Source organism: Electrona antarctica (assembly GCF_951216825.1).
Source record: "Electrona antarctica genome assembly, chromosome: 5".
Classification (NCBI taxonomy): Eukaryota; Metazoa; Chordata; class Actinopteri; order Myctophiformes; family Myctophidae; genus Electrona; species Electrona antarctica.
Window position 1 is genome coordinate 3,004,854 of NC_136810.1, and position 24,169 is coordinate 3,029,022.

At 44.5% G+C, this 24,169-nt stretch overlaps 1 protein-coding gene across 1 annotated transcript; it reads left to right on the forward strand.

The window, feature by feature from the left end:
- Positions 1 to 582: 582 nt before the first annotated feature.
- LOC306923232 (monocarboxylate transporter 2) lies at positions 583 to 22,549 on the forward strand (the record flags this gene model as incomplete). The annotated part of the gene is made up of 6 exons (XM_079501264.1): positions 583 to 826; positions 3,131 to 3,274; positions 7,913 to 8,175; positions 9,792 to 10,286; positions 10,858 to 11,098; positions 21,311 to 22,549. 6 exons carry the CDS (start codon positions 583 to 585, stop codon positions 21,469 to 21,471), a joined length of 1,548 nt encoding a protein of 515 aa, XP_079357390.1. The 3' UTR covers positions 21,472 to 22,549.
- Positions 22,550 to 24,169: the final 1,620 nt, after the last annotated feature.

Sequence of the window (24,169 nt, forward strand, 5' to 3'; positions counted from 1 at the left end):
TAATCAGGAAAAAAAACATCATTGAACGTGTGAGGCTAAAGACATAAAGTGGCTTAAAGGCAGTCTCTGTTTTTACCACAAGGCCCAGTCTATTATAAGGTTGGACATGGGTGAAGTAGTGGTCCTTTAACCCATTCTGGACGGGAACCCCTTTTGGTGTTTTAAGCATTATGTTATACTTTAGCTATTGAAAAATAGCAGATCTACAAGCTCATAGCGCGGCACCTAGTGCTGCGCTACGAGCTTGTAGGTCTGCTATTTTAAAAAAAATCGTGAAAATGCGGCGCAAATCTTTGAATATATATATTCTTTCAGAGTGAACTCCAATCTTTGCTTCTGGGGGGGTTCCCTGGAACAACATATTTTCAGATGGGGGGTCGGCGGCCAATTACATATAATTGTTTTACATAATATATTAATGAAATATTGAGAACCTCTGATATAGAAACATGAGGCTTTTAAAAAAAATGGTCATGATTTAGAATACTTTTTTCTTTTTTACGTCAGGCCTATACAGGTCGGAGGGGTTTTTCCCTCACTGACAGTCTGTATCTCTCCGTAGAGACCCAGGCAGAGAGCACCATGAACTCTCCAGTCAAGGCGACGAAAGAGAAGACCACAGCGGCCGCAATGCACCACGCATCGGCCCCCGATGGCGGCTACAGCTGGTTCGTCCTGCTGTCCTGTTTCCTGGTCTTCGGCTTGACCTTTGGGGTCGTCAAAGCCTTCGGCATCTTCTTCGTGGAGATCCAACGCTACTTTGAAACCACGGCGGCCGCCACCTCTTGGATCACAGCCATCGCTGTCGGTGTCATCCACGTCGGAGGTGAGTGTGACGTCATTGAAGTCTTAACCCATACATTCTGGGCGGGAACCCCACTTGCCCAAATGTGCCATGTGCTGACCTCATCACATTTGTCATGACGTCTATGGACATTTTCTAGCCCAAGGAGTGCATTTTGTGCAAAACGAATGCTTGGAATGGATTCAGAATCATGAAAACCCCCTAGTTTGACATGTCACATGCTACTTGAAGCAAAAGGAAAGTTTGACATTTTTGCCTGCCATAGGATGTTAATGGTAGGGTCACAAGAAACCACTATAAAAAAAATTGCCCAATATTGACAGCCGGTCAGCAAGTGGATTCATGAATGTATGTATTTTTATATTATATTTTAGGCCAATAAAAAGACTATATACCAAATTTCCCACCCCATAACCCCGGCTGCCTGACTAATACTAAGTAAGTAGCCTTGCCGAGCCATGAGGCCCATAGGGCAGGAGCCTATCTCCTGTTTCTGTAGCGTGAGGCAGCTTGATGTACAAGTACCAACCCTTGATGCTGAGTGTCAAGCAGGGACTGACCCCCCAATCCAACCCTTGATGCTGAGTGTCAAGCAGGGACTGACCCCCCAATCCAACCCTTGATGCTGAGTGTCAAGCAGGGACTGACCCCCCAATCCAACCCTTGATGCTGAGTGTCAAGCAGGGACTGACCCCCCAATCCAACCCTTGATGCTGAGTGTCAAGCAGGGACTGACCCCCCAATCCAACCCTTGATGCTGAGTGTCAAGCAGGGAGGCACTGGGTCCCCTTTTTTTAGAGTCTTTGGTATGACCCGGCCGGGGATTGAACACCGACCTCCCAGTCTCAGGGCGGACACTCTAACCACAAGGCCACTGAGCTGGTTACTCTGACTAATAATGAAATAGGGAAAATCTTTGAAAAGATGAAACCAACCCTACGGATTATGTCACCGGTAGGAAGGCTTATGAACTGTCCACAGCCTTCCTCTGAGACACAGACTGAAAAGACAGAAATGGTGCCATCTTAAATACTGAGCATTAGTGAGGACCAATTATTTAGTGTTCTAATTTAGTTTTACTTATTGCTTAGCGTCTGATAAATGCCTAAATTGCAGCGTACAAATGGAACCACTATATCCACTCTTGAGTGAAGGAGTAGTTCATCCAAATAATGACTAATCGTCTCCACCAGGCAGAAGGCATGGGGATAGGAGAGAGTAGAGACCCTGTCCGTCCGTCCGTCTGTCTGTGATCAGCTAATCTCTGTCACCGTTGGCTTGATCACAGCGAAACTGTGCGTACACACACACTCCCTGGATGGCAGAGCAGAACCTCTGCCCAACATCTTTTACATCTGTGTAAAACTTTGTATGCACACTTCATAGAGGCCAAGGAACAACGTATGGGCTGCATTTTTCAAATCTGCCTTTTATAGCGCCACCACATGAAACCCTTTTTTTATATTAGTATACAAATATCACACATCAGTAAACATGATCTTTATAGTCATGTGATGAAGGATCTGTCTGCTTATACGCTATACTGTAAGTCATTGTCTATTTATTGGCTACGGCTACTACTACTACTACTATAATCAGTCAATACTAAACGATGCACACCCAAAACAAACGTTCCTGAGCTGGTGGATACTTGTGCTTCGAGGAGCACAGTTTTTTTGGTGAACTACTCTTAGCTGCCAAACCTGAGTTTCGCGAGACATGGCCAAAGCATTTCTCGCCCCAGCCAAAAAACGTTGAGAACCCCTGCTCTAGAGTCGACCTGGCAGTTCTAACCTCAGCATCCATCTGCTCCCTGTCTTTTCCATACAGTGTGATTGATACAGTATTTACGTTGTGTGAGTGTTGTTCACACGTCCCAAACTCTTCTCCCTTCTGGCTCCAAAACTGTGGAATGCACTTCCCATTGCAGACAGAACTGCAGCATCACTCCCAATCTTCCACCGCAAAGATAGCACTTTTTGTAGACTTAAGATAGCATTTGATACAGACTTATAGCATGTTATGTAGACAGCGCTAGAATTGCATTGTATATAGTCATAGCACTTCATAGTACATATGTATAGCATAGTATAGTATCATTATATAGAAATTCCACGTTCTTAGCTTACGCATGTTTCATGATAACTACTTTTTATGTATGTGATGTAGGCTATTGCCATGCTTTTTGTTCTTGGGTCAGTCGCTCTGGATTAAGAGCGTCTGCTAAATGCCTAAATTGTAAATTGCTCAGCTCCGGTGGCGTCGTCCCTCAGTGAGTACTTCATTGATTGATACAGTATTTATGTTGTGTTGCGTGTCGTTCAGCTCCGGTGGCGTCGTCCCTCAGTGAGTACTTGGGCCATCGCTGCGTCGTGACGCTGGGAGGACTGCTCTGCACCGCGGGCATGGTGGGCGGAGCCTACGCCAGCAGCCTGACCCAGCTCTACGCCACTGTGGGCTTCGTGAACGGTGGGTGTGTTTATGAACATGCACGCACGCACACACGTACACACACACACACACACACACACACACACACACACACACACACACACACACACACACACACAGGCACACGTGTACGTGCGCACCAGTGGTGTAAAGTAACTGTCTAAGTACTTTTACTTAAGTACTGTACTTAAGTACATTTGTACTTTACTTGAGTATTTCCAATTTCCAGTACTTTTACTTCTTCAGAGCCACAATTTGTACTTTTACTTCATTACAATTATTTGAAAACTTTAGTTACTTTGGCGATTTTAATTTTGATTAGAAACCACTTCAACCCTACATTTCGGCCACTTGAAAATAGCTGATCTACAAGCTCACAATGCGTAGCCTTGTGACGCATTGTGAGCTTGTAGATCGGCTATTTTCAATAGATTTTCTACACATTTTGAATTTGTGAAATGGGACATTCTGCAATATGAATACTTTTAGTACTTTAAGTACATTTTGATGCCGATACTTTTGTACATTTTCAATTCCGTACTTTTACTTGTAACGGAGTAGTTCTAAATTGCAGTATTGGTACTTTTACTTAAGTAAAACAACAACAACAACTCATTTGTGCCTGCGGACAAAATCTATCACCCAGAGTTCAGTGTACAGAGCATTCCCTCACCCATACAGTAGGAGCCCACACAGTTACCAGATTCTCTTGTTTGTTACGCCCACACAGGGTGTAGTTTCATTGTTTGTTTTTCTATATATATCACAGTGAGAACACGGGCAGTTTGTTTATCCTGTTTGAATGAAATATGGCAGTACTATAGGGTCAGAAACCATGCTAGTAGTAGTTTTTTCCGTCTTACATTAATATATGCAGGTATTCGTATATATATATTTTCTTATACACTGTTTGGACACATATTTAACACTCAATGACCACAATATCAATCAATCAATCAATCAATCAATAATTTATATTTTATAAACATCATTCAAATCAGCAGACTATATGGTCACAGAGCACATGGTCATAATCAAACTATATGGTCACAGAACACATGGTCATAATCAAACTATATGGTCACAGAACATGGTCATAATCAAACTATATGGTCACAGAGCACATGGTCATAATCAAACTATATGGTCATAATCAAACTATATGGTCACAGAGCACATGGTCATAATCAAACTATATGGTCACAGAGCACATGGTCATAATCAAACTATATGGTCACAGAGCACATGGTCATAATCAGACTATATGGTCACAGAGCACATGGTCATAATCAAACGATATGGTCACAGAGCACATGGTCATAATCAAACTATATGGTCACAGAGCACATGGTCACAATCAAACTATAATTATGGTCACAGAGCACATGGTCATAATCAAACTATATGGTCACAGAGCACATGGTCATAATCATACTATATGGTCACAGAGCACATGGTCATAATCAACTATATGGTCACAGAGCACATGGTCATAATCAACTATATGGTCACAGAGCACATGGTCATAATCATACTATATGGTCACAGAGCACATGGTCATAATCATAGTAGTTCAGCATCATATACATCATCTCTGTCGGATCTTGACCTCATTATGTCCAATAATAACCAAACAAAACCAGCAGATCTACTCATAGGTGTCCAGCTTGTGTGACGCTGTAGCGTGTACGATAAAGACGCTGTAGCGTGTACGATAAAGACGCTGTAGCGTGTACGATAAAGACGCTGTAGCGTGTACGATAAATACGCTGTAGCGTGTACGATAAATACGCTGTAGCGTGTACGATAAATACGCTGTAGCGTGTACGATAAAGACGCTGTAGCGTGTACGATAAAGACGCTGTAGCGTGTACGATAAAGACGCTGTAGCGTGTACGATAAAGACGCTGTAGCGTGTACGATAAAGACGCTGTAGCGTGTACGATAAAGACGCTGTAGCGTGTACGATAAAGACGCTGTAGCGTGTACGATAAATACGCTGTAGCGTGTACGATAAAGACGCTGTAGCGTGTACGATAAATACGCTGTAGCGTGTACGATAAAGACGCTGTAGCGTGTACGATAAAGACGCTGTAGCGTGTACGATAAATACGCTGTAGCGTGTACGATAAATACGCTGTAGCGTGTACGATAAATACGCTGTAGCGTGTACGATAAAGACGCTGTAGCGTGTACGATAAATACGCTGTAGCGTGTACGATAAATACGCTGTAGCGTGTACGATAAATACGCTGTAGCGTGTACGATAAAGACGCTGTAGCGTGTACGATAAAGACGCTGTAGCGTGTACGATAAAGACGCTGTAGCGTGTACGATAAAGACGCTGTAGCGTGTACGATAAAGACGCTGTAGCGTGTACGATAAAGACGCTGTAGCGTGTACGATAAATACGCTGTAGCGTGTACGATAAAGACGCTGTAGCGTGTACGATAAAGACGCTGTAGCGTGTACGATAAAGTCGGGCGTTAATTTACGGAAAATAATAGTTAAAGGGGAATTTCTCCCTAAACCTTTTTTTTACAAAAGTAAGTTGATAATTATGTATATTGACCAAAACAAAATAAAGATATAGGGGAGCTGGGGCTGGGGCTGGAGATGAAGCTGGGGCTGGGGGGGTCTAACACCAGCTCCAGCTCACGTAGACCAGGAAGAGTGCAGTGTCAACAATGCATGGAGTGTTGCTGTCACATCATCTAGAACAGATGTGAACAAAAAACAATTGCGCGATTGAATAGGAGTTCTAGCGTTAGACCCCTCCAGCCCCAGCTTCATCTCCAGCTGCAGCCCCAGCTCCCCTAGATCTTTATATATTGTTTTGGTCAATATACATAATTATCAACTTACTTTTGTAAAAAAAGGTTTAGGGAGAAATTCCCCTTTAAAATATTGTGACGGCCCCCTGGGCCTTATAGCCCTAGATCTTACCCCTTATCCCTAAACTTATTTGCCATTTTAAAACATTTTAAAATAGTACGAATAGCAGATCTACAAGCTGAACTCTGGGGTTCTGTCTGTGTGTGTGTGGCTGTGCCTTTAACCAGTCCATTGCAGTGCTGGATTGGAGGGTGGAGCCAGAGGTGATTAGTGGAAGGGGAGACACCTGCAGGCCATTGTCTCTCCAGACACTATTTTTAAAAGAGACCTGCTCTCACAAGGCTTCAGATCTGCATTAATCCACAGGAGAGCACCCTTGTTAATTTGTTTGCTTTGGTTTAAGGTTTTGGGCAGCAAAAAATGTTTCCCTGCCAATTTAAGTTGGAAACTGATGACTTTTTTCCACAATTATGTAAATAAAACCCTTATTTTTGGATTGTCCTCTGGTGTGGTTTCCCCTTTTCCGTTATGGTCTCAGAGCCACCATAACAATATGGAGATACTGTATGAGCAACGATACACATAACTATAGCTGCTGCAGCATCTCTACAGCTACTTGTTCTGTGTGCTGCTGCCTCAGGTCTGGGCCTGGCGCTGACCTGTTGTTCTGTGTGTTTGGCGCTCCCATGTCTCAGGTCTGGGTCTGGCGCTGACGTGGTGTTCTGTGTGCTGTATGCCTCAGGTCTGGGCCTGGTGCTGACCTGTTGTTCTGTGTGCTGCTGCCTCAGGTCTGGGCCTGGCGCTGACCTGTTGTTCTGTGTGTTTGGCGCTCCCATGTCTCAGGTCTGGGTCTGGCGCTGACGTGGTGTTCTGTGTGGTGCTGCTCCCATGCCTCAGGTCTGGGCCTGGCGCTGACGTGTTGTTCTGTGTGCTGTATGCCTCAGGTCTGGGCCTGGCGCTGACGTGGTGTTCTGTGTGCTGTATGCCTCAGGTCTGGGCCTGGTGCTGACCTGTTGTTCTGTGTGCTGCTGCCTCAGGTCTGGGCCTGGTGCTGACCTGTTGTTCTGTGTGTTTGGCGCTCCCATGTCTCAGGTCTGGGTCTGGCGCTGACGTGGTGTTCTGTGTGGTGCTGCTCCCATGCCTCAGGTCTGGGCCTGGCGCTGACGTGTTGTTCTGTGTGCTGTATGCCTCAGGTCTGGGCCTGGCGCTGACGTGGTGTTCTGTGTGCTGTATGCCTCAGGTCTGGGCCTGTTGTTCTGTGTGCTGCTGCCTCAGGTCTGGGCCTGGCGCTGACCTGTTGTTCTGTGTGTTTGGCGCTCCCATGTCTCAGGTCTGGGTCTGGCGCTGACGTGGTGTTCTGTGTGGTGCTGCTCCCATGCCTCAGGTCTGGGCCTGGCGCTGACCTGTTGTTCTGTGTGTTTGGCGCTCCCATGTCTCAGGTCTGGGTCTGGCGCTGACGTGGTGTTCTGTGTGGTGCTGCTCCCATGCCTCAGGTCTGGGCCTGGCGCTGACCTGTTGTTCTGTGTGTTCGGCGCTCCCATGCCTCAGGTCTGGGCCTGGTGCTGACCTGTTGTTCTGTGTGGTGCTGCTCCCATGCCTCAGGTCTGGGCCTGGCGCTGACCTGTTGTTCTGTGTGGTGCTGCTCCCATGCCTCAGGTCTGGGCCTGGCGCTGACGTGTTGTTCTGTGTGGTGCTGCTCCCATGCCTCAGGTCTGGGCCTGGCGCTGACCTGTTGTTCTGTGTGTTCGGTGCTCTGCATGCCTCAGGTCTGGGCTTGGCGCTGACGTGCTGTTCTGTGTGTTCGGCACTCCCATGCCTCAGGTCTGGGCCTGGCGCTGACGTGGACCCCGTCAGTGACCATGCTGGGCCGCTACTTCGACAGGCGGCGTCCCGTGGCCAACGCCCTGGCCAGCGCCGGGGAGTGCATCCTCACCTTCGTCCTCACGCCTCTCCTCCAGGTGCTGGTGGACGCGTACACCTGGAGGGGCGCCATGCTCCTGCTGGGGGCGCTGCAGCTCCACCTGTGCGTGTGTGGTGTGCTGCTCCGGCCTCTGGGGGGCAGCAGCACGGCAGCGACGGAGGAGGTGACTCGACCGTCTCATTCTCACACACACCAGTGTTGTTTTTGGTGGAGCAGCAAAATTTGATTTTAGTTTTTAGTCGTCTTTTGAATAGTTTTCATTTAGTTTTAGTCACATTTTACCTGGAATGTTTTACTGTTAGTCTAGTTTAAGTCGACTAAATGTCATGCGATTTTAGTTCTACAGTTGATTTAGCCGACTAAAGTGTATTTTGGCAGGCCTTGATGCCGTCGTAATGGCTGATTTTACACTTGCTGAAAATAGCCGATCTGTATATTTTCAGCTATTTTCAGCATGCAACCAAGTGTAAAATGACTTATACTGGATCTCTTGTCCACTAGTCCCTTCCTAACATTTTAGTCTAGTTTTTATTTCTTGACGAAATTGTCAGTATATTTATAGTCTCAGTTTTAGTCATCAAAGCTTAGTTTTTATTTAGTTTCCATTTAGTTTTCGTCAGTGAAAAAAGGTAGTCGACGAACATTTTTCGTCATAGTATTAGTCGACGAAAACAACACTGATTCTCACACGCCTGCATTATGGTTGCTGCCGGGCAGGACTTGTTAGGCCTCATACACACGTATCAAACGGATGTTCTGTGTTCCATCTGTGAATTATGGCTGCCACAATGCAATTCCAATGGGAGTCACATGGTTTGACCAAACATTTGTGTTTGATGGGGCAGCAATCGGCAATCAAACACAAATGTTTGGTCAAACCATGTGACTCCCATTGGAATTGCATTGTGGCAGCCATTTGATACGTGCGTATGAGGCCTCAGGAAACCAATCTGTCCTCTTAATTTGTTTGTTTGGGTGATCCACAGTCCACATGGACCTTAACTGAGAGCTTGGCATTTAGCCAAATGCCCAGTTATTTTTAAGACGTGACCAGCTCAATTTGTTCGCCTTTTTAGAGTGTAAACACCTCGAGGTTTTGTGTTTGGAGACCTATCCAGTAAGTACCATACATTTCGTTTTGCTGGAGTTCAAAACAAACAAGCTTAAGGTTAATTAGAGCCAATTGAAACCTATTGAAGGCAGTCTGCAGATTAGCAGTGGCCACTTCAAAGGTTAGGCCGACCGAGGACTTGATAAATATTGAGCCAATGAAAAGACAGTATTAACAAGAGCTTGTGAGTAAATAATAACTAAAGTGGATCATTGGAACACAGGTTCTTTTTCCCCATTTCCTGAGAAGTAACAATTTTGGATGGTTTCCACCTGACAGCGACGCTATATATGATGCTTAATGTTCTAAATGCTTTCACAATTTACAATGTAGGCATTTAGCAGATGCTCTTAATCCAGAGCGATTTACATTAAGCAATAACAAAAAGCATGGCAATACATCACATAGATAAAAAGTACCGTAGTTATCATCAACATGCGTAAGCTAAGAACGTAACCATGGAATATCTATATAATGAAACTATACATATAAACTATACATACTATACTTTAAAGTGCTATGACTACATACAATGCAATTCTAGTGCTGTGTACGTAACATGCTATAAGTCTACATATAGTGCTTATCGGGCTAGGTCAAGTGCTACGGGCCATTTCACAATATGCTAATATGTAATATCAAACTGATGTGATTCTGATCTCTCCAAGGAGGAGGTCAAAGACATCGAGGAGGGCCTGCCCCAAGGAGCGCCGCCCCCAACGGAAGATGACTTATGTCTGCGCCGAGCGAGCTGTCCAGGCCCAGCAAGCTATCCAGGCCCAGGGCACGAGAGGGATCATCCCACGTGCGCCGGGGAGGATGTGTCGGTCGAGTCTTTGAAAGGCCGCCGCGAAGGCCTTGAATCACGCACTGTTGGTAAAATCCCTTCAGCGTCACGGAGCCGGAGAGCTGAACTGAGGACCAAGATACTTCGCTACGTGGACTACACTCTCATCGGCAACGCTCAGTTCATGGTCTACTCCATGTTCGGCGTGTTTGCCGCCCTGGGGTTCTTCGCCCCGGCCTTGTTCCTGGTGCCGTACGCTCGTAGCCGCGGGGTGCACGAGTACCAGGCCGCCGCGCTCATGTCCATCTCGGCAGCCATGGACCTGACCGGGAGGGTGTTCTTCGGCTGGGTGGCCAACCTGAGACTTGTGCAGACGGTGCGTGTTGTTTTCCCTGGGCAGGTTTGATTGGAACAACATGTTTTTATTCTTGTTTTTATCATGTTTTTATTCAGTGCATGGTTCTGGAAGTGTGGTGGGCCATGGACGTTCAGTGTTGGGTCGCTCTGGGGGGGGGGGGGGGGGGGGGTCCCCCCAGCAAAATTTGTTAATATACCATCAAAATAATTTCAATCACATTAACTCTAATTGTCTGTTGAAAAATTGCCGAGCTACAAGCTCACGACATGTTGCGGTGTGCTGTGTTGTGAGCTTGTAGATCTGCAATTTTTATACATTGAAATTTGAAACGGGACATTCCACAGTCCACACAGTGAATACTGGCGCAAATCTTTGAATATATATTCTTTCAGAGCGAATGTTTTTAACTCATATCTTTGCCTCTGGGGGGGTCCCTGGAACAACATATTTTCAGATGGGGGTCGGCGGCCAAATACAGATAATTCTGGGGGTCCTTGATATGATAATCTAAATGGTTTAAAACATTTGAGTACTTTTCCACCTTCTGGATAATGTGATTTGATCAACCTGTGCGTCTCCATCATTTCAGGTGCATCAGCTGACGGCCTCGGTGTTCCTGCTCGGCGCCGTGTTGCTGCTCTTCCCGCTGGCGTCCTCCTTCCCGCGGCTGGCGGCGTTCAGCGCGCTCTACGGCCTGATGTTCGGCGCCACCGTGTGCGTCCACATCACCGTGCTGGCGGAGGTGGTGGGGGTCCGCAGTCTGGGCAGCGCACTGGGCTTCTTCATGCTGATACGCAGCAGCGGAGGAATGATGGGACCACCCATCGCAGGTCAGTGGGGAGTGGGGAGGAATGCTGGGACCACCCATCGCAGGTCAGTGCAGGGGAGCAGTGGTGTTTTTGGCAGCAAATTTAGATTTTAGTTATTTTTTAGTCATAGTCTCTTGAATAGTTTTCATTTAAAGTTTTAAGGTGGCCTTACACTAGCAGATTTTTTTCAATCTGATAGCACCACACACTACAGGATAATCGGAGCGGGGTAGAGCAAATATCAAACATTGTTGATGTTGATCGGGCCGATCGCGCTTTGAGCGGTCGGGCACCACCTGAGCGTCAAAAATTCCCGATTATCGGCTAGTGTAAGGCCACCTTAAGTCACATTTTAGTCACCTGGAATGTTTTAGTGTTAGTCTAGTTTTAGTCGACTAAATATCATGAGAATTTAGTCGACTAAATCTACAGTTGATTTAGTCGACTAAAATGTATTTTGGCGGACCTTGATGCCGTCGTAATGGCTGATTTTACACTTAGCCGATCTGCTATTTTCAGCATGCAACCAAGACAAGAACCGACTCAGTTCACTTGAAGATGGGTAAATGTTGTGCAAAAGCTTAGCTGGAGTAACAATGCGGTGAGGACAGATCTGTATACGGTTCCTAGCGCTGTTGACATTTTCGTTCAGCCAGGTGTAAAAGAAAAATCATTTAATTTACAATACCAATCAGGATTTACATTCACAGCATAATTCAAGCTATACAGCGTCTGTCACCTTCTCCGGTCTAACAGATGATAACGTCTCAAACAAATAGGATGCCCTTACACAGCACACCGCGTCGCATATTGTACATACATTATACAGTTAGATCCATTCATACATTATACAGTTAGCTCCATTCATACATTATACAGTTAGCTCCATTCAGACACTGTAAGATTTCTATATCTTCTGTTCATGGAAGGCCACCCTTCAATTAACACATTCTGAGCGGGAACCCCTTTTGGTGTTTTACTTTAGCTATTGAAAAATAGCAGATCTACAAGCTCGTAGCGCGGCACTCGCTACGAGCTTGTAGATCTGCTATTTTTTTTTTAAATCGTGAAAATGTGTCGCAAAATCTTTGAATATATTATATTCTTTCGCAGTGAACGTTTTTTTTAACTGAAATATTTCCTTCTGTGATCGGTCCCTGCGGAACAACATATTTTCCGATGGGGGTCCGTGGGCGAAATACAGATAATTCTGGGGGTCCTTGACATGAAATAGTTTGAGAACGACTGACACATAGAAACATAGGGTTTTCAGAATACTGTCAGGATTTAGAAAACATTTTTGTAGAATCACGCTCGGGTCTGAATGGGTTAATTCTAAATCCTGCTGATGGTCCAATCATACAGGACTCTGGGTCTGCATAAGCATGCAGCTGTGCACAAATATAATACACTATGGCGACTTGTCGCTGTGTTAATTTCATGGGCTGACGCTCCGCTATGATAAAGGTTTTCTTTTGTATTTCTCCCCCATTGGCCCCCTATTGTACAGCTGTAGACTCATTCTGTCGGAGAGAAACCTTGTATATCCAAAACTTTCAGGACAAAGGAAAAAATAACCTGTGTCCCATGAAGTGGATCCAATGTGGTTATTATTTAGTCACAAGCTCTTGTCAAGAACCACATGGAACCACCTTTACTTCATTTCATTTGTTTTATTTATCTCCAATATAGGAAAATAGCTGATCTAAAGCTTGTCGTGATGCTGCAATCTTTTGTCACTTTTGCACGACAAATGTATGACGAAGTAACGCATTCATTTCTGAGGTACAGTACAGTAGCGGTGCTATCGCAACATCCAGACCCCTAGGAACGTGACCAGGGGGTTCCGGCCCGGTTCCGGCGAGCCGCCCCGCATCCGAAACGGTCGAGAAGTGACAGAGTTGCCGTGTTGCAGCTTTCCATGCTCGGATATACAGACGGACAGACGGACAGGCGGGCGGGCGGGCGAGCGGGCGGGCAGGCAGGCAGGCAGGCAGGCAGGCAGGCAGGCAGGCAGGGCTACGCATTGGAGCGGAGGCACTGCTCAAAAAGTTAAACAATGGAGATACATGGTATCTTCCCAACAGCGACTATATGAAGAGACTGGCAAACAATATTATTAGTTTTTGTATTTGTAGGTTGCTGCACAGTACAGAGCATGAAGCACTTGTGTGAGCAATGTAATAAGAAAGGGTTCTTCAATCTATATTGTGCTTTTCTGCTTGTTATAGGTATATAATGCCACACTATATCCACTTCACTTGAACACATACTACTCAAATGAAGGGCGACTGCAGTTGCCTGGATCCTGAGTAGTGCTGAGAGAGAGAGCTATTAGAATCCTGATGATAGCAGTCCTGGAGGTTGTCTTGACTCTTCATCATACTCGTTGTCAGGGACGTGCACAGAGTGTTAAAGAGGCAGGGGCTGAAATCCCGTAAAGAGGGCACTTTTGGACACAAAAAATAGCTGATCTACAAGCTCACAACGCGTCGCGCTGCGACGCGTTGTGAGCTTGTAGATCAGCTATTTTCGGGGCCGCTACCCAGCACTCTTTAGCTAGTGGAGATGTGGTGTTGTGAGCTTGTAGATCAGCTATTTTCGGGGCCGCTACCCAGCACTCTTTAGCTAGTGGAGATGTGGTGTAACGACATGCATTGATTTCGAAACACATTTGTTCAACGCAAAATACTGTTGTTCAAGTTCAGGAGACTTCGGGGGGAAAAAAGCAATTCTCCTGAATGCTGCCTTCCGGTATCGGAAGGCGGTGTGGCATGGAAAGGAAAGGAGTGGCATTTGCATTTCTTTCACCATGTAGTATAAAGTAAAGGCTGCATTCATGGTCTGGAAAGGGCAGTTGTTTTACAGACTGGTAAAAGGGCAGCTATAGGGGCTGAAGCCCCCTTTGATGTCTATGTGTACATGTCCCTGACACTTGTCCTGGCTGGAGGTCAAGGGCCTTGAAGATATGAGGGCCTTGAAGAGGTCTGTGATGAAGAGGCCAGTCTCTGCTAGTCAGAGGTTATTTGAGAGCAGGTTGGTTATTATATCTCCTCTAGTAATCCACCTCATTATTATCAGGACGAAGGGAAAAAAGGGCAGATTGAACCCCCTGTAGGGGGGTAGACATACACACAAAGCCACATGTTACTTAACTTATACTTATTTTACTTTGCTCCTCTAGGGTGCCCGTAGACCGCTGCCAAAGGTCCTCCATTTGGCGTCCTCCATATGGGGCTGAACGTTCCCATCCTGTAAATCCTCCATACGGGGTTAACTTTCCCGAGTTACAGAAACGATGACAAATAAAGAAAGCCAAACGTTGGCTCAAAAATAACATTAATATCGTGGTTGGCAACGGTTTTGCTACTTTGGTGGCTAGTAATTATTATTTCCCTTCAGAAAACAACTTTGAGAGGCACGCAATTACCCTGGTTCAAAGAACTTGGAATGAAATGACCGTAGTTTACTAGAGGGATTTAAAATGTGTCTATGTTGCTGTGGTTATGCTTGACAAGAGACAAATAGCCCCAGCAGTGCAGCTCTGATATGTGGGCATTCATTCAGCCACTGTTTGTGATCCTAATAGGGTCCAAATTGAAACGTACGGGTCTGTAACTCTGAAACCTTAAGAGTCTACTGAGGGTTTACAAATGGAACTAGTCCATTTACATGCATTTGCACACTGTTGGAGTTAATTACATACTGAACATTTGACAGTCTAGATTGTGGTCACATACATTTAAAGAATAATCAATAGGTCTGTATAGTCTAATGCATATCAAACAGATTTGATGGGGAAACAAAGAGGTTGTGATTTAGTGTGCTTGTAACGTTTTTGTTTTTAAGTTCAGACAATAGAAGTGCAGCCATACAGCCTGCCAAAATACAAAGCTTAACTCAGCTGCCAGACACTGTGACCCCTGGCAGAATACAGTAATAGTATGTCACGCCTCCAGAATACAGTAATAGTATGTCACGCCTCCAGAATACAGTAATATGTCACACGTCCTTTCAGCAGTAAATGATAAGGTACCTTGAATCATTCAGACAGGCAATGGATCTCTGAAAGGGGTCCCCCACACACACATATATATATATATATATATCAACCCCCACAGAGCCTCGTCCTTCCATGCGCCAGAAGCGTACCTCCCAGCCCTGGCAGGGTAGTTCTGGAGTAGTTCCAACGCATTGTGTGGCCCTGGTTTTTCCCTAATGGGACTGATCGAGGGTAGCTACTGGGACGTAAGTCGGGACTTGATCACCCCGGCTGGGTCGCCTGAGTGAGGGGTATGATGTTGGGAGACCCGAAACCCTGATGACCTCAGGATACATCACTGAGGATACGTCCCAGGTGCATCCATGCGATGTATTTTTTTTTTTGCACTTGTAGGAGTTGAGTAATTACATTTTGTTTTACTGGGTTCTTATACTGTGGATCCCCCTGGGACGCCCTGGAGGACTCCTGGGGGTCCTTTGAGGACCGCAGGCCAGGGCTTTGACCTCTTCACTTTGGCTGACTTGACAACATTAATGTCCCCAAGATTCAAGATTGCTTTATTTCGTAATTTGTTTTTCCATCTGCAAGCAGCTTCATAAATTAATAAATAAATAAATACTCATAAATAAGTATAGGCAGATAAAAAATCAGTCTAAAAACTGAATATAGAATTCATGTCATAATTGTTTTATGCATTAGGAATGCATACCTCCCCAAGTTCACGTACTATCTACTTCTAGGGAGACTGATTGCCTGGGGAAATAAAGTGTTCTGCATCCTTTCCGTCCTGGCACTGATGCTCCTGTATCGTTCCGTCCTGGCATTGATGCTCCTGTATCGTTTCCGTCCTGGCATTGATGCTCCTGTATCGTTTCATTGATGCTCCTGTATCGTTTCCGTCCTGGCATTGATGCTCCTGTATCGTTTCATTGATGCTCCTGTATCGTTTCATTGATGCTCCTGTATCGTTTCATTGATGCTCCTGTATCGTTTCCATTGATGCTCCTGTATCGTTTCCATTGATGCTCCTGTATCGTTTCCATTGATGCTCCTGTATCGTTTCCATTGATGCTCCTGTATCGTTTCATTGATGCTCCTGTATCGTTTCATTGATGCTCCTGTATCGTTTCCATTGATGCTCCTGTATCGTTTCCATTGATGCTCCTGTATCGTTTCATTGATGCTCCTGTATCGTTTCCATTGATGCTCCTGTATCGTTTCATTGATGCTCCTGTATCGTTTCCATTGATGCTCCTGTATCGTTTCCATTGATGCTCCTGTATCGTTTCCATTGATGCTCCTGTATCGTTTCCATTGATGCTCCTGTATCGTTGTATTGATGCTCCTGTATCGTTTCCATTGATGCTCCTGTATCGTTGTATTGATGCTCCTGTATCGTTGTATTGATGCTCCTGTATCGTTTCCATTGATGCTCCTGTATCGTTGTATTGATGCTCCTGTATCGTTGTATTGATGCTCCTGTATCGTTTCCATTGATGCTCCTGTATCGTTGTATTGATGCTCCTGTATCGTTGTATTGATGCTCCTGTATCGTTTCATTGATGCTCCTGTATCGTTGTATTGATGCTCCTGTATCGTTTCCATTGATGCTCCTGTATCGTTGTATTGATGCTCCTGTATCGTTTCCATTGATGCTCCTGTATCGTTGTATTGATGCTCCTGTATCGTTTCCATTGATGCTCCTGTATCGTTGTATTGATGCTCCTGTATCGTTGTATTGATGCTCCTGTATCGTTGTATTGATGCTCCTGTATCGTTGTATTGATGCTCCTGTATCGTTGTATTGATGCTCCTGTATCGTTTCCATTGATGCTCCTGTATCGTTTCCATTGATGCTCCTGTATCGTTTCATTGATGCTCCTGTATCGTTTCCATTGATGCTCCTGTATCGTTTCCATTGATGCTCCTGTATCGTTTCCATTGATGCTCCTGTATCGTTTCCATTGATGCTCCTGTATCGTTGTATTGATGCTCCTGTATCGTTTCCATTGATGCTCCTGTATCGTTGTATTGATGCTCCTGTATCGTTGTATTGATGCTCCTGTATCGTTTCCATTGATGCTCCTGTATCGTTGTATTGATGCTCCTGTATCGTTGTATTGATGCTCCTGTATCGTTGTATTGATGCTCCTGTATCGTTTCCATTGATGCTCCTGTATCGTTGTATTGATGCTCCTGTATCGTTTCCATTGATGCTCCTGTATCGTTGTATTGATGCTCCTGTATCGTTTCCATTGATGCTCCTGTATCGTTGTATTGATGCTCCTGTATCGTTGTATTGATGCTCCTGTATCGTTGTATTGATGCTCCTGTATCGTTTCCATTGATGCTCCTGTATCGTTGTATTGATGCTCCTGTATCGTTTCCATTGATGCTCCTGTATCGTTGTATTGATGCTCCTGTATCGTTGTATTGATGCTCCTGTATCGTTTCCATTGATGCTCCTGTATCGTTGTATTGATGCTCCTGTATCGTTGTATTGATGCTCCTGTATCGTTTCCATTGATGCTCCTGTATCGTTTCCATTGATGCTCCTGTATCGTTGTATTGATGCTCCTGTATCGTTTCCATTGATGCTCCTGTATCGTTTCCATTGATGCTCCTGTATCGTTTCCATTGATGCTCCTGTATCGTTGTATTGATGCTCCTGTATCGTTTCCATTGATGCTCCTGTATCGTTTCCATTGATGCTCCTGTATCGTTGTATTGATGCTCCTGTATCGTTGTATTGATGCTCCTGTATCGTTTCCATTGATGCTCCTGTATCGTTTCCATTGATGCTCCTGTATCGTTGTATTGATGCTCCTGTATCGTTTCCATTGATGCTCCTGTATCGTTGTATTGATGCTCCTGTATCGTTTCCATTGATGCTCCTGTATCGTTTCCATTGATGCTCCTGTATCGTTGTATTGATGCTCCTGTATCGTTGTATTGATGCTCCTGTATCGTTTCCATTGATGCTCCTGTATCGTTGTATTGATGCTCCTGTATCGTTGTATTGATGCTCCTGTATCGTTTCCATTGATGCTCCTGTATCGTTGTATTGATGCTCCTGTATCGTTGTATTGATGCTCCTGTATCGTTTCCATTGATGCTCCTGTATCGTTTCCATTGATGCTCCTGTATCGTTGTATTGATGCTCCTGTATCGTTTCCATTGATGCTCCTGTATCGTTTCCATTGATGCTCCTGTATCGTTTCCATTGATGCTCCTGTATCGTTGTATTGATGCTCCTGTATCGTTTCCATTGATGCTCCTGTATCGTTTCCATTGATGCTCCTGTATCGTTTCCATTGATGCTCCTGTATCGTTGTATTGATGCTCCTGTATCGTTTCCATTGATGCTCCTGTATCGTTTCCATTGATGCTCCTGTATCGTTTCCATTGATGCTCCTGTATCGTTTCCATTGATGCTCCTGTATCGTTTCCATTGATGCTCCTGTATCGTTGTATTGATGCTCCTATCGTATCGTTTCCATTGATGCTCCTGTATCGTTGTATTGATGCTCCTGTATCGTTGTATTGATGCTCCTGTATCGTTGTATTGATGCTCCTGTATCGTTGTATTGATGCTCCTGTATCGTTGTATTGATGCTCCTGTATCGTTGTATTGATGCTCCTGTATCGTTTCCCAGACGGCATAAGATCAGACTGTGATCACTGTGTTAAAGTTCAGGAGAGAAAAAAGCAATTCTCCTGAACGCTGCCTTCCTTCCGGTATGGCATGGAAAGGAGAGGAGGGCATTTGCATTTCTTTCACCATTCTAGTAAATGCTGCATTCGTGGTCTGGAAAGGGCCGTTGTTTTACAGACGGGTTAAAGGACAGGGGCTGAAGCCCCCTTTGATGTCTATGTGTGCATGTCCCTGCTTGTCTACAGTAAGTGGGCTGCTCTCTTGGATGAGGAGTCTCTCCAGTGGGTGCGAGGCCTGCTTGTGTTTTTGAGGGGAGCGCTAGAACCCTCCTATATACAGCTTTTTGTCATAACTCATGTCACATTTGACATTGACAATGAAAGGAGAATTTATGTGTCTGAGCAAATCGACATGATACGTCATGATGATATACGATGATAAGAGCGCCCCTCACTTCACACGGGTGTGATTTTTAAAACTGTAAAACGGATTGTGGCTATTCCTGTCTGTGTGGAAGGTGTTCTGTAAATCTATTCCTGTCTGTGTGAAAGGTGTTCTGTAAAGGTGTTCTGTAAAGGTGTTCTGTAAAGGTGTTCTGTAAAGGTGTTCTGTAAAGGTGTTCTGTAAATCCATGCTTCTCAAACTTTGACCCCCAATTGCATATCTCTGCTGTCGGGAAGAAACCTCTTAACTCCAAATTGTTCATTTTTCAGGAAATGAAAATTATACTTTTTTCAGGAAATTAACTCAATTCGCGCCAGCATTAATTAATACCTCGATAGCGTATTGCCAAGGTTTTATCGTGTGTAACACTTACTTTGAAGAGCCAAATATCCGTAACCTAATGTTACAATGACAAACTGTGTGCTGTGTGTGGTGGTGTGATGCCCGGATGTTGTTGTCTATAGTTCGGTGTTGCGAAAAAGCAGACCACGAGTGTCAGCCCGCCTGCTACAGCCTGTTGAAAACCTTGTATTCACCAGAAACGGCCCCTCAATGTCCTTTCTGAGATACAGAGCTGTGTGTGACGCGCTGTGTATATCTGCTCTTTTTGAATAGCCAATGTTTGCAATATGGATAAAGTGGTTAAAATCATTGTGAAGCTATATTAACTAATATTATAGACCTTGGTCAGAATCCCATGTAGTAGCCTATACATAAAAGATTGCAGGTTTACTGGAGTTAATTCCTTAACTGCTTCTTACATTGAAAGGTATAAAGATTTAGCCTGTAGTGTTTTATAAATAAATGAACAGGACCTTATATACTTTCTTGGATTATTACCGTACAAGCTATTCTCTACATTATAGATATATTTAGAGTTGGTTTGATCTCTTCCCCGAGAGAACGTATGGCCTTATCTCCTGTGTGTCTCTGCTATCATTGCCCTTTTCCCCATATATATATCATGCAATTTAAATCAGATATTAGCATAACTGTGACTCCAGGCAACATTGTGTTATTCAGGGGGGAGCTAAATAAATTAATGTAGCTAAAGTCAATGGATGGCACTCATGGCGGTAGATACTATTAAAAGCTTTATGTCTTCAATGTAGATACATTCAAAGTCAAAGGCTGTGAAAGGTTGTATGTACACTGCAGTCAAATATTCAAATGTATTTGTAATAACTGGTAAACTTTGTAAAGAAGAAAAAAATGAAAATGCATTCACAGCACAACATTGAAAAAAATCTATATTTGACATTTTTCTTTCTGCAGTTGTCGATTTAGTTTAACCCTGTCACCTTCCCGCGCAAATACTGTAGTTTGAAAACCTCTGAATTAGGGAAATGAAGAACCTCATGCCCAGTGGTGGAAAAAGTACTCAATTGTTTTACTTGAGTAAAAGTACCAATACTGCTTACTACTACTTAGAACTACTTCGTTACAAGTAAAAGTACGGAATTGAAAATGTACTTGAGTAAAAGTACAAAAGTATCGGCATCAAAATGTACTTAAAGTACTAAAGGGTAAAAGTACTCATATTGCAGAATGTCCCATTTCACAAGTAGAAAATCTATTGAAAATGCCGATCTACAAGCTCTCAATGCGTCGCGTTGCGAGTCGACGCATTGAGAGCTTGTAGATCGGCTATTTTCAAATGGCCGAAATGTATAGGGTTAAAGTGGTTAATGTATATTTTTTAATCAAAATTAAAATCTCCAAAGTAACTATAGTAACTAAAGTTTTCAAATAATTGTAGTGGAGTAAAAGTACAAGTTTTGGCTCTGAGATGTAGTGGAGTAGAGGTACAAGTATTGGAAATACTCAAGTAAAGTAAAAATACCTCAAAATTGTACTTAAGTAGAGTACAAGTAAAAAGTACTTAGTTAAGGTCCCCGCACACCGAGCGCATTTTTCGGATTTTTAGCGACGTTTCTCCATCGGTTTTCCGAAAAACGCGTCCAGTGTGCAACACCTTTAATTTCCACCACAAGAACCTTATGCCACAGAGGTGTTATAGTTGTCACATCAAGTGGCTTCATGTTGTCCCTTAATTACAACCTCGAAATCAGCGCTCAGGAGTTTTGCAGTGCATATTTAACGTTACCAACACTGTGTTGTTCTCCTCCAGGACTCTTAATTGACAAGATGAGCGATTACGGAACGGGGTTCCTCATGGCGGGCGTGGCTCTTATAGTCTCCGCCCTCTTCCTGCTCCTGCTCGATCAGATGAAGCGCAGGGGTCAGAGGTCACACCCAGATGCATTACGATCTGTCGGCAGACTGCGATGAGGACGGCGGAGTCCCGACTGGCTGTTGAACTAAATAGACGAGTGTCAGAGGGGGTTGTGGAATATGGCACTGAGGTGCATTCAAAACTATACACCACCCCAAGGAAGTTATGTTGATGCTGTGTGGATCTAGACATAGACGTAGATGTAGCAGACCACATCAGAAACTTGGATCTTAACGGGAATCTACCACAGGTCACAGATGAGGTCAGAGAGAGAAGGATGAGGCTGGCTCGACACTGCGTCATGCACCCCGGGAACTGGTGGCGACACTGGCGAGCAAACTGTCTGACACTGTGGGAGGAGCCAACCGTAGAGTAATAAAAGGATAGAGACTGAACCAGAGTAATAGCCCCCCCCCCCGCTATTTATTTCAGTGGAAGTTGCTCAGTGGTGTTTTGAAGCACCCGGAAGAACCGTCTACTTCCGCATTTGCCAACCAAGTTTTGGTTGGCAAATGCGGAAGTGCAACCGAGCGTTCAATGTTAAAGCCCCCAGCTGCACGGGGTTTCCTCGTCATGAATCCACGGGGTCCGCCTGCAGTTCACGCTCCAACCACTAGGGCCGAGTGCTTCAACGCTGGAGAGCATCACTGGGGGCTTGGAGCCAACCCTGGAGACACACAGCCAGGAAAGAGAAGAGATGAGACGAGATGCACTGCAGCGCCACAGCGGAGCCAGGAAAGGGAGAAGAGGTGCACCACCTACGAGATGCACTGCAGCGCCACAGCGGAGCTCACACCATTGAAAACCCTGAAGCTAGACAGGAGGGTGTGCAGGGCAGCAATAATTCACGAGGCAAGACTTGCTGTTGGCTTGTCCAGACTCTCACATCGCATCACTGTGCATTCCCAGCGCATGGAAACTGGGACTGTAAAACCTGAATCCCCCACCAACCCCTTTCCCCCCTCACTGTATATGTTTCTTTTCCCTTTTTACCTCCTCTATGATGATTTCCTGTTTTGACTATATAGAAGTGTATATTCGTACGTCTCTAAATGTTTTGATGAATTAAACCTGGTGGCGGGCCCTCTTGTAAACAAGTGTAATGCTTTATGGTGTCGTCCACTCACAGTTAACAGTTTTTTGTTTTTGAGTGGTACTTGAAATGTACTGTAATTCTGCAAACTGTTAATAAATCAATCAATCAGAAAAAGTAATCGCATACAACGGAAATCCCTCCCTATAGACACACATGCTAAGCATGTTATTTGCATAACCCAGGTGGGATCCCGGCCGCTCCGGCGCCGGGCGCACCACCGGCCCGCCTCGCCCGCACCGTCGGGGAGGTGGAGCATGAACGCGTGCGATAGGATGCTCAGTTGGATGTTTATCTGCTATCCCATTTAATTTATAGTACTTTAGCCCTGAGAAAAGATTCTACAAATGTCTTTTAAAATCCTGACAGTTTTCAGAAAAACCTCATGTTTCTATGTCACTCACATTTTCATGTCAAGGACCCCCAAAATTATATGTAATTGGCCGCCGACCCCCATCTGGTGTTCCAGGGACCCCCCCAGAAGCAAAGATTTGCGTTAGAAACGCTCGCTCTGAAAGAATATGTATTCAAAGATTTGCAACATATTTTCACGATTTTTCAAAAATAGCAGATCTACAAGCTCGTAGCTATGAGCTTGTAGATCTGCTATTTTTGAATAGCTAAAGTATAACATAATGCGGGACATTTACACTGTCATTTGTTGACTAGGTTTCATGATTTTTCTCAGCCAGTTCGCTGTTCTATAATCCAGGCCTTTATATTATTATTTTATTTTAAGGCCTTTACCTTTATTATTTTATCTCTATATTTGTATCGCCTGATGCACCCTTGATGACATCACCAGGTGTGTTGCCAGCCAGTATCTCTTCCTCGGACCACACCCATCTTTGACATCTGTGATCTCAACACACCTGTAAAGTTGTGTGATTGCATCTTTTGCATGATTGTGATGCTATTGCAGTGACAACCACTGTACGCAGACAATGATGGGTGATTAGACTATACTATTTATACAATACTACTGTTATGAACGACAGTTTCAAATCAAACTGGAAACCTAAATCAGGAACAAATTCTGAAGTGATTTGTAGATACTGCAGATCTTAAGTACAGTTCAGTATTGATTGATTGGTTGAAATTTGTATTCACAGTATGTATAATGGGTACATTTCAACAAAAGTACAGGTCAATAACAAAGCAACACAGAACATACGGTATAGTAAACAATAAAACCAAACACATGCATAAGGCCAATATTTCACTTTAGCTTCTATCAGTAGATCTTTGAACGCTGCACTCTCATCAATTCAGCTGACGGGTCTTCAGGGTAAATGTGTATTTTCTTGGCACGACACTTCCAATTTATTCTTCTGCCCTGGCGAGTCCCATAATGGCCCTTTTGGTTTCAAGACTGAACAGTCGGGGCAATCATATTTCTTGGACACGTGGCATATAGAGGCATTTGGGTTTCGTTTCCTCCTGCTCCGCTGATAGTTCCAATGATCCAGATATTGACTTTGCGACTTCAATTTGCTCAATCTACTCTCTGTGAAACTTTTTTTATTTCTGAGTGCACTGTATAGGCCTATAACCCGTTCTGGGCGGGAACGCCTTTTGGTGTTTAAAGCATTATGTTATACTTTAGCTATTGAAAAATAGCAGATCTACAAGCTCGTAGTGCGGCACCGATATTCTTTCAG